At 46.6% G+C, this 11,643-nt stretch overlaps 2 protein-coding genes across 2 annotated transcripts; one reads left to right on the forward strand and one right to left on the reverse strand.

Annotated features, from left to right (window-relative positions):
* Positions 1-276: 276 nt before the first annotated feature.
* BP5553_07251 (Uncharacterized protein) lies at positions 277-8,154 on the reverse strand (the record flags this gene model as incomplete). The annotated part of the gene is made up of 9 exons (XM_032015874.1): positions 277-1,681; positions 1,734-2,065; positions 2,124-2,483; positions 2,539-5,161; positions 5,215-6,554; positions 6,619-7,382; positions 7,435-7,484; positions 7,540-7,658; positions 7,708-8,154. The coding sequence occupies 9 exons, from the start codon at positions 8,152-8,154 to the stop codon at positions 277-279; spliced, it is 7,440 nt and encodes a 2,479-aa protein (XP_031868143.1).
* A 1,675-nt stretch (positions 8,155-9,829) lies between these two features.
* On the forward strand, positions 9,830-10,855 carry BP5553_07252 (uncharacterized protein; the record flags this gene model as incomplete). Its single annotated transcript, XM_032015875.1, has 2 exons — positions 9,830-10,126; positions 10,178-10,855. 2 exons carry the CDS (start codon positions 9,830-9,832, stop codon positions 10,853-10,855), a joined length of 975 nt encoding a protein of 324 aa, XP_031868144.1.
* Positions 10,856-11,643: the final 788 nt, after the last annotated feature.

The following is an 11,643-nucleotide window of genomic DNA, read 5'->3' on the forward strand; positions in this document are numbered from 1 at the left end:
ATCTTTTAAGACAAATAATAGTAGTAATATGTATATTAATAATACTATATAAAGTATAAGTTAATCTTAGAGCCGGTGTACCCAGATTTGGAGCACGTATAGTGGTGCCATCTAGGGGTGCGGAACGTGGTACAGTTGCTTCGATGGCAGTCACCATCGTTCGCTTAACGCCCCTTATGGCACACCCTTCCTTCGGTGCTTTTCGTTTCAACTCCGACCGACCATCAAATTGGATGTGCCCTCCAGTACTCGTGGGGAGTAAAGTTTAGCTGCAATCTATACGACCTTTGTTGACAGGTAGTCGTCCGCACGCTTTTGGTCCTTGGCCTGTAATTTGGCTCGAAGCCTTTGAATCGCCAGTTCCCCAAGCGCTTCGATCGTGCCTGCGTCCAGAATTTCTAGAACACTGATCTCTATTCCCAAATTCCTGCGCCACCAGTTTCGAATTTCAATTGTTATTAACGAGTCGACACCAAGGGAATTGAGGGATATCGACGGGTTAAGATCCTCTACAGGCTGCATCATAAATTGGTAGATTCGAACGCCAATTGCGTTTGTCAAGAACTGGCGAGATTGCTCGCTCTCGAGGGGACTGAGGCCCTCTTCAACGGAGGAAATGAATTGTACCAATTTGTCGTCACTGCCTGTGCTTGCCTTAGATGCCTCGGCATCCCCGTTGATGAGCAAACTGAGCCTTCGATCCGATTCCCAAAAATATTTGCTACCGGGTCGGAAAGAAGCCTTCGCAGAACGTAAAACTCCAATGAAAAACTGACTAGCGGAAACGAATCCTTCTCCAGACTTGTCTAGACATAACCCTCGCGGGAGAGTCTTGGTCATGGATAGATGCAATGTTTGGAGCAGATCGTTCTCATCGATGGAGAACCAACCCCGATTATGAAGCAGATCTACCAAGTTCGAACTCTGACTGACGAATCCAATTTCCCCCATAAGACCAAGATCTATAGCAGATGCTGGAAGACCTTGCTGATGTCGATACTGAACGAAGGCATCCAGAAACGTATTTGCGGCCGCGTAATTGGCCTGTCCGGGACTTCCGAGGGCTCCAGATAGAGACGCAAACATGACAAAGAAGTCAAGGTTGCAGTTCTTCGATGCGTTATGTAAGTTCCAAGTTCCAGTGACCTTTGGACCTACTGCCAACGTCCAGTCCTCGTAGGTCATTGCATCGAATGTTCGATCTCTTATCACCATGGGCATGTGAATGATTCCTGCCAACGGGTGGGTGGCAGTCTCAATTGCTCTGTCGACAACCTGCGGATCCACAACACTTCCGGCAAAGGTTTGGGCGGAGCAGCCCTGTATGCTGAGTTCGTTCAAAAACGCTTTATCCTCGGCAGATTCTCCTGCTGAGCGAGAAAGAAAGATTAGATGTCTTGCTCCATGCTTAACCATCCAGGTGGACACCTGACGTCCGATTCCGCCAAGTCCACCAACCAGTAGATATGAAGCATCGGACCGAAGTTTAAGGGCCGGAACTGTAGGAGTCATAGGAATCATATTAAGATCATGAGGCATTGTCACAAGTATCTTGCCAATGTGTGAACCCTTTTGCATATATCGGAATGCGCCTTCAACTTTTGATGCGTCGAAAATCCGTGACACCGCGATGGGCCGAATTAGCCCACTTTGATACATACTAATAACTTTGGCCATGAGACTAACTTATATCAGTAGGTGGTCTTCCAAGTATATATTGATATTGAACTTACGGTTGGTACATTTCAGGGGTAAAACGAGCAAGATCAACTCCAATGAATGTTCGATTTGCTTCGAACAGATTCATGCTCAGTTGCGCACCCCCAACAAAATCTCTTTTGCCGATTTCGATCATTATGCCATACTCTGCAACACATTTCCAAGATTCATGAAGCAATTCTCCGGATAGGGAATTAAGCACAACGTCGACTCCCCTGTTTGACGTCTCTCTCATCAGATCACGGCGGAATGTCTTGTCTCGGGAGTTAAAAATACTGGCCCTCGAGATACCGTAGGCATCCATTAAATATTTGACTTTTTCATCACTGCCAACTGTTACATAGATCTAGTCTTTGTCAGGTTTTTCTCTTTGGTATAGATTGGTAGCGAGGGCAATATCATACCTTAGCCCCGAGCATTTGGCAGACCTGAATAGCTGCCAGGCCGATACCGCCACAAGCTGAATGGATGAGAACAGTTTGATTCTCCTGAAGTGACGCTTTCTCTATTAGAGCGTGTACGACTGTGCCGAAGACGCATGGCATTGTGGCAGCCTCTTCCCAGCTCAAGCTATCTGGAATTTTCACACAGTGTTTAGCAGATACAGTGACATGGGTTGCAAAACAACTATCGCTCATCATCATCACACGATCTCCAACTTGGGGCGATTTAACATTGGCTCCCACCTGTCGTACTAAACCAGAACATTCAAGCCCAAGGGTAAGTGCGGCTGAACCTATCAACCCCATCGACGCCAGCACATCCTGTTGAGAGTTAGAAAATATACAAGGCATCATATTGAGAAACTGTTAAACATACCCTGAAGTTCAAGCCAACACAGCGAGGCTCAACCAGCACGTCTTCATCTCCAAGGATCGCAGGACTGTATGGTATCCACCCAAGTGTTTGCAAAAGGCCACATTGTTCAATACTCAAGTGTAACGGCTGGTTCTTAGGCCACGTTTCTGACAGCTCATCTGATACTGAGACCTGAGTATACCTACTCACGTAGACCTTCTTCTCGAAGAGACAATACTCGTAATCTGGGTCCATCTCACTCGTCTCGTCCCTGTTATTAAACTTGACAAAAACTTCGAGCGCTTGCTCGAGCGCATAGTTGTCCGTGATATCTAATTCAAGAGTAGCGAACGGGATTTTCAGTTCCGATCGAATGGTTCTGGCCAAGCCCAATGTCATGCTTTGGCGCGGATCAGGGCACCCCAATTGCGCGGACCTCATAACCCATAAAATTCCTTCGGATTTGATATGAGAGACCAAACTCTTGAATTTTGAAAACCCATCTTCTGAGAAGGAGTATGGCCAAGGCTCATCAAGCTGTATAAGGGAAATGATGGGTTGACCTGTTGGCGGAATTTCTTCTTGGTTGCAAAGATCTACGGTATATCCGCGTGCAGTCAAGAGCTGCTTTAAGTAATTTCCACTTGATAACAATCCATCACGATGGTGCAGGAGAGTAACGCGGGTGTTCTGAATCTCAACAGCTGAAATACCGGCGACAATATTTGCGTTGACCTCGTACGGCGCTTCGTCGTCAGTTACCGCCGCAATAATCGAAAACCCTGCTTGGCTAAGCTCTTTTCCCCATCCATGGGGAGATAGTCGTGGGCCGCCAATTCTCCCATCACTCTCTCCCAGCCACCAACCGGGAAGGATACCAAAAACTAAGCCTATGAAATTGGTAGTAGGCAACCCCTCTTCAAGGAAGAGTTTGCCCTGAGGGTGCATAAGCTGCCGAACATTTTTTAAAGTTTGAGCAAGAGATGGAGTAGCATGAAGCACATTGGAGGCAATGACCAAGTCGTAGTCTCCCGCACGGAACCCTTGCTGAGTTGGATCCTTAGTGATATCCAGCACCGAGAAGGTAATGTTTTTATATGCAGAGAACCTCATTCTCGCCGGTCCAAAGAAGCCAGAGGAGATGTCTGTGTACGTGTAGGTGGCAAACATTTGCTCACCCCCCGGAGATGTCAAGCTGCTCAATACTTGAGATGTAAGTCCACCTGTTCCAGCGCCGATTTCTAAAATCCGCAGGTGCGTGTTGGAAATTCCCATAGCAGCAAAGTAATTTTCGCGATCAAAACGTGTCTCTGACAGGGAATAGAAGTTTGTTAGGTTGTTGTTGGCCATTAGGATGTCGAGAGGGTCTACACTCCCATCGAAGAGACCACAACAACTGTCGACAACACTTTCGATCAGCTGTGAGATACTATTGAAAGATTCATGACTGATCCTCTGTTTTGTTTCATCCATCAATAGTCGCCTTCCTCTCTTGTCGAGTAGGAGAATTTCTTGCCAATAGTCAGGTGGCGTTTTTTGTGTTCCAGAAATCTCGTTATCGACCCAAGCACGGAATTTCTCAAGATGCTCAGAACCAGGAGGAATACTTGAAAGTCGCTCTTGAATCTCCATTATAGCAATCCAGGCGTACTTTTCAGTATCCTTGAAATAAGCTCGGTCGTTGTGCCCTCGTGGGCGAATGAGACTGCTCACGTTGCATAGATCGTAATCCGGGTACCAAACTAGCCTGGCTTCTGACGCTGGATCATAGTATTTCGACTCTTCACGTCCACCCAAGAGTGAAAATTCTCCACCAGTTAAAGATAAAAGGACACGACCATCTTCAATCAGCAATGTGTCTCCGATGATTGACCCCGCTCCAGACTTGGAGACATTCGCTTCTGCTCTCCAATGGTCCAACTCCTTTCTTGCACACATGTACAAATTGCCAATGCCAGTCGGCACATATAATTTATTTATATTTCGAAGTAGCCCTCCTGATTTTGCAATGGCAACTAGCTGTAGACAGTGGTCGATTGTCGATGGATGAAGACAATAGGAGGACTCCGAAGGCTGAGGGGCGGTAAGCGTTGCCACTGCAACTTCTGTGCCCGGGAGAGCAGAGATATTCGACAACCCCTGAAACACTGGTCCATAGTTTAACCCGATTTTTTTCAGTGCCGCATACGGTGGTGGAACTCTCCTTGGTAACGTTGTAATTTCTCTTGCTAGAACATCGCTGGCTCCTCCGGCTTTCACCTGTCCCACACAGTGCTTGGTCCATGTGCCGCGGCTATATGACAAGACTGCGAAATCAAACCAACTAGAGTCAAGAGTTTTTGTCAATCGCATAGGCTTGAGGCTTGTCATCAGCTCGGCATCGTTGTCCTCGTGGAGCACAAGTGCCGTCATGACCACAATGTCTCTGAAGGTTAGATCTTCACTCTGAGTGAGTTGCCTCAATGCTTCTGCAACCATCGCAAGGTAGCCAGCGCATGGGAAAACAATGTCATCGATAATCTTGTGGTCTCTAAGCCATGGTAAGTTTTCAAGGGCGATGATATTTCGCCACGTTGGCTCGATATCGTTTCCTTCGATGATGCGGGAGCCAAGCAGCTCATGGTGCACAAACTTGCGCAACCTCCTAATAAAAAGTCAGGTACAGATTATTCGTTGCAATCTAATGATTTCACTTACCAATCTCGACTGACTCTTCCTTCATCCGAGGTTACAGCATCATGGCGCCAGCGATATAACGGTAAACCCTTCACAACCTGCCCTTTCTTGTACAAAGCCGCAAAGTCTATTGGAATTGTATGGAGGTGTAGTCTGCCAACTGCATAAAGAAGGCTTTCTGTACAGTCTTTGGCACGTATAAGCGATGATACATATGAGGGCTGATGTTGTACGTTAACTGCTTGAAATATCTGTCGAAGCGGTCCAGAAAGAGCCGAGTGGGGGCCTATTTCCAGGAACAGCTGTGCATTCGACTGACTCTCCATATAATTTATGACAGCAGTAGAGAATAAAACTGGCGATTCAAGATTTCGACGCCAGTACGAAGAGCCAAGCTCTCCCGCTTCTCTGACAATAGTCGCAGTCACACTTGAGAAGAGCGGAACACGAGGAGCCGTGCTCTGTACATGCCCCTTAAGCAGAGTCTCGTATTCTTCGCCGATATCCTGCATATGCGGTGAGTGGTAAGCCACAGTAACAGGAAGCTGCCGTAAGAAAAGCTCAGGCCGATCTGTTTGCAGCCTCTTGGCAACCTCATCTACCTTTTCTGGATTGCCTGATAGAGTTACACTTATAGGACTGTTTTCACAGGCGATAGTAATCCCGTCCGAAATATAGGGGTCAATATCAGCACGTCCAAGTCCAACTGATATCATTTTACCAGGTCTATTGACTTTCTTAGCCACTTGACCACGGTAGTAAGCAATTTTTATTGCTTCTTCCGCTGTTATCGCATTCGCAGCATAAGCAGCGGCGATTTCTCCACTTGAATGCCCTGTAACTGCAGAAGGGGATATACCTAGGCTCTTGAATAAATTTACAAGGCCTATTTGAATAGCAGAGCACAGAGGCTGAGAAAACTCCGCATTGTTCAGCGGGAAAATGTCGCCAGTTTGTAGTAAAACATCTTCGATATTCCATGGCGCCGGAAGAATAGGCAAATTGCGCAGCACCCTGCTCAGTTGACGCATATCTTCTGCAAATGATGGAAAGTCCAGCAGTAGCTCCTTGCCCATACCTGCCCATTGTGAACCCTGACCCGTGAAAGCAAAAACGATTTGAGGGGTTATTTTCGGCTTCGGGACAACCACAGGCTCTAGATCTTTATCCCCATTGGTGACACAGAAACTTCGATGGTTAAGATGCTCTCTCCTTACGGACAATGTATATGCGAGATCTCGCAGCTTGGTTCCCTGGAGGTTTCCATAGCGCTCAAAGTCAGCTGTTATCTTGCGCAGGGAATCTGTGTTGTTGGCCGAGAAGAGGAGCAGCTCCGGTCTTGCCCTCGAATTGAAGATCGCCTTTCCACACCGACCCGTCAGTAACTCCGCCCAGCTTTTCAAATTCGAGAAAACTCAGACTTACCGCTTCTTGGGTCTTATCAGAACACCCGGCACGAAGTGAAGATGCAGAATCAAGAATGACATGAGCATTTGCACCTCCTATGCCGAATGCATTGATGCTAACTCTCTCTGCGAACCCGACTGGCCATGATACCGGCTCTATTGGCACCCTTAAATTTGCCTCTTCAAAAGGGATCTTCGGATTTGGCGTGCAAAAGTTGATATTAGGCGGGATAACTTTTCTCTCGAGAGCAAGTACTGCTTTAATGATGCTTGTCAAGCCAGAGGCACCTTCAGAGTGGCCAACGTTAGGTTTGACACTCCCTATATATACACCCTTATGACCCCCGAAAACATTTGCAATGGCGCCTACTTCCAGGGGGTCCCCTACTGCTGTCCCAGTGCCGTGACATTCCACAAACGCCGTACGAGAATGGTCTTTTATCCCAGCAACCACATATGCATGTCTAATCATGGCCTCGTGGCTTTCCAAACTTGGCACTGACATGCTACTGGTCTTGCCATCTGCGTTGCTAGCGGTTGCCCGAATAACAGCGCGAATCGGGTCTCCATCACGAATAGCATCGCTCAATTTCTTGATGTAGATGGCATTGATCGCCTCACCACGGGCATATCCATCAGCCGCCGCATCAAAAGTTTTGCAAGTTCCGTCCGGCGAGAGAACACCTTGTTCCGACATAGCAATAGTCATACTAGGGGCCATGATAATATTTGTGCCGGCAACGATAGCAGAGGTACAGCTACCGCTTTGAATTGCCTCACACGCTGCGCCGGTCAGTATAGAGCGATTCTTGAAATATCTAAGTTCAAGACTAACCTTGGTGAAAAGCAATTAAAGATGATGAGCACCCAGTCTTCAACGTCATACTAATTGCCACATTAGCATAAGGCAATTAACCAAACTCAAACCGAACTACCATACCTTGGACCCCTTAGGTCGTACTCATATGAGACCCTATTCGAGATTGCAAAGTCTCCGCTACCAGAAGTACGGAACCGCCCTCTCTGTTGAGGGTCTCGCATCATAATATCTTGCCAGTCCTTCGATATGTTAGATATTGGTGGGGTTTAGAACAATATGGAGACTTACTCCTCCCCATACACCGACAAAGCATCCTATTTTATCACCACGCCATCCAACTTGCCCACTGCTTTCCATACATTCCCAGACAACTTCCAGTAACATTCTCTGCTGTGGATCAAGACTTCCCACCTCGGCTTTGCTCATCTTGAAGAATGAAGTATCCAGTTGCTGCAAACCATCATTTTCCGACAAAAAATGGCCATGTTGCACTCCGACACAACCTGGCCTTGGGGATGGGCTGTAAAACCCGTCGACATTGTACCTATTAGCTGGTATGGTACATCGAGTATCTTTTTTTTGCATGAGCAGTTCCCATAGGGATTCGACAGAGTGGATGTCGCCCGGAAGGCGAAGGCCCATCCCAACTATAGCAAGACGGGGGCTTCCATCATTGATATCCAAGTATTTCAACTTGTCCTCGACGAAATAGTCATCTACCACAGCATCACCCATTTGAGAAGTAGTGAGAGTTGTTAAGTTACTAGAGGGTTCAAAAAAAGTTGAGTCGAGTAGTTAGTTCCTCTCAAAGCTGCAGAACGCTTTACTTAAAATAAACAAGGTCCAGAAAGGCTTCAAATATAGGAGGGTGTATCCGAATGGAACGGCTATGTAGTATTTAGTCTTGGATGTAATAAGGCCGAGACATCTAACTGCAACAGTCCTGTCGTGTTATATGTCCAAGCGAGTAGAATTCCGTATGGCGTTGGCCCCAGGATCTGACTGGCTTGAGGTGTAATTTAGCCTGCGCGGAACCGCGCACCGTTACACAGTCTTCTGAATCAACGTTCTGCTGTACGCGTTCACAAGTCTCATAATTGTTTCTAACTGTACCAATTTCGGCGCCGAGCAAACCACTTGTTTAAACTTTAATCGCCAACTGTCAAACTGGCATGCTGGCCAGTGGATTGACCAACCGGTTGACCTTGGGGCCGGGACATGTCTTAGGCACAAGGGAAACAATTTAGGACGATCGTTATAAAACTTTTGTTTGAGAAAATCATTTCAGTTACACGTTAAATCCCAGGCAGCCACACACCTCAACCCTGTGGGGACCTACGTCACAATCATGAGGGTAAATTGACGATCATGGGAGCTAGTTTTAGATAATGATAGCCATAAAATACCGATAACAGACGCGTTGAGACACAACAGCAGACAAAAAGAGAAAATCGGGGGAGGCAAAATTGGCCGATCCCATCCACCCTTTTGTACCCATAGTCGTCCCTGGACTGGCCGACTTTGTGATTTATTTTCCATCTACATATTTTGATACCCTCGTCTTCACCAATAATCAGGACAGCGAAAACCTTCTAAGTTTTAGAAAAAAGGCATAAGCTACATCGGCCCGGTTCGCATTTCTTTAAACCGTAACGAGCAATTTTGGTTATTAACTTTAATCAGAGACGCCTTCACCTCTGAGATGTTCGACCGAAACCTAGATACGCTCAATTATGAAGATATGGAGCAAACTGCCTGGAAGCCGAGAAAAGGCGAATGGTTGATAATCATATGTCTTTCAATAATCACACTCATAGTGGTAATCTAATGCAGTATTGTCTTGAAGAAGTGAATGCTAAACTTATAACAGGCCATTGACGCAACTATCTTAGTTCCGGCCCTCCCAGTGAGTTATATGCTTTAGCACTAGGCCACAACCTGATTCTGAGCATAGATAATCGCGGCCTCGCTCCATGGCACAGCAACCGACGCATTTTGGGCGGGTTCTTCGTATCTGCTCGCCTGCGCTGTCGTTCAGCCGTTTGCGGTAAAATTGTCCGATATCTTTGGGCGGCAAATACTGCTCCTGTCGTCCATATCGCTTTTCACTTTTGGGACCGTTATTTGCTGTCTCTCTCAAAATTTTACGCATTTTCTTATTGGTCGTTCTATACAAGGAATCGGCGGCGGTGGTTGTATACCCTTAACACATGTAATCATTACGGATATTGTTCCTCTACGCCATCGTTCTACCTATCTAATATTTCCTTCCTTATCCTGGGCAGTGGCATCTATCACTGGGCCTCTTATTGGTGGTCTTTTTGCCGAACATGCTACCTGGCGTTGGGTGTTCTATTTGAATTTTCCCTTTTGTGCTATTGGCATTATAATGACGCTTTTGGTCGTCAACATGGATCATAGCATGTCAGAGCTTCCTTTTAGACAAAAGCTAGTACTAGTTGATTGGATTGGTGGAGGCTTATTTGCAGCAAGCATGTGCAGCATTTTAATTGGAATTACCTGGGGCGGCTGTCGATATAATTGGGCCGGTGTACAAATATTGGTCCCCATCATCGTCGGTCTGTTTGGCATGGTCGCCACCGTGGTCTGGGAGAGCCGTGTAGCCAACCCTTTTCTCCCTCTTCGACTTTTCAAGTCCCGCTCCGGGGCAGTCTCTTATTTCTGCGCCTTTATACAGGGCCTCCTCGTGAGTCAAAGACTTGGTCAATATTAACAGATTTACTAATAGTTCTTAAAGCTATTTAGCATGCTATACTATCTTCCATTCTTCTTCGAGTCTTGCAAAAACCTCAGTCCGACATTAGCGGGGGTTAGTCTCATTCCAGTCACAGGTGCCTTAATACCAACTGCTATCGTCATTGGTATCATCATCACAAGGACTGGTAGCTATCGCTGGGCACTGTGGTTTGGGTTTGGTTCAACGATGATTGCACACGGCCTTTTTATACTTCTCAACGCACAAATATCATCCCGTCAATGGATCCCATTTTTCCTGCTCGGTGGATGCGGCCATGGTTTAGTTGTCATGTCGCTAACAATATGTATTCAAGCTATTGCTAAGCCCGAGGATGCCGCCTACGCAGCAGCAACATATACCTTTGTCCGAACGATAGGCATGTGCGTTGGCGTTGCTATTGGCGGATGCATCTTCCAAAACGCTTTGTCTAATAAATTGAAGGATCTTGCGTTGCCGATTAGTGTTGCGAATAACGCTGAAGCCTTTCTCGCCATATTGAAAACTCTCGACCTCGATTCCCCGATTCGTCAAGCCTATGTTACCGCATATTCGTACGGTTTTAGGCAGGTTTTTATCGCTATGACAGCAATTGTCGGGGTGGGTGGTATATGCAGTCTTCTTATTCAGGAATTTACTATGGACAGAAACCTGGAATCTGAGCACGTAATCCGTAGATAGGGAATGGAGCTTTAGTGCAATATATTTCAAGGGCGCTAGAATTGCCCGAGTTCACACGGAACTTCTAGTCTCGAGAACGACTAAGTGACAGTTTAGTTTATCATCCTTACGACGACTTTGACGGAGCCGAGCGTGCATAACATGACTCCTGTCTCGTCCACGTTGTAGGCATTCTCCGGCAGTATGGCTGGATCATGTAATACCTTTCCGATCACCTCAATCCAGTGTGATCTTACTATAGATGGCAAGTATATAGTTGGCCCAGGGATCACGGCGATTGTCGCGCGTCTTGACGCTGTCGTCAAGTTTAGCAGGCCTTCGGCATCGCACTACTTAGAACGGGAGAAAGCCATCTTTCCGCGCCTTGGTCGCGACCACAGGGGCGTCGGTCGTTCGATATTTTGGCGTCCTGGAAAACGCTATTATCTTGCAGTTTGCGAGCTAGACATCTATTAGGCAATACCTTGGGACAGTACTCCCCAGGAGGGGGAGCTGCCCGACCACGTGCGAGGCCAACTACTACTTAGGTACATGTACCTAGGTAGTACGCGAAAGGCGAGTCCGACGCCGTCGAAGGAAACCAACTCGTAACTATAAACGATCTAGTTGCTTCTACTAGTCTTATCAGTAGTAGATAAGACGTTAGTTTAGTAAAGCAGTACTGTTAGGATTATAAGTTAACGAATAAGCCAAAGTAGTAACTATAAGTAGATAATAGCTAAAGTAACTCAGCAACTATCGTACCCGATACTAGTAAGCTTGCTCCTACATTATTACGTTTACCCCCC

This window comes from Venustampulla echinocandica (genome assembly GCF_003357145.1).
Source record: "Venustampulla echinocandica strain BP 5553 chromosome Unknown scaffold_5, whole genome shotgun sequence".
Taxonomy (NCBI): Eukaryota; Fungi; Ascomycota; class Leotiomycetes; order Helotiales; family Pleuroascaceae; genus Venustampulla; species Venustampulla echinocandica.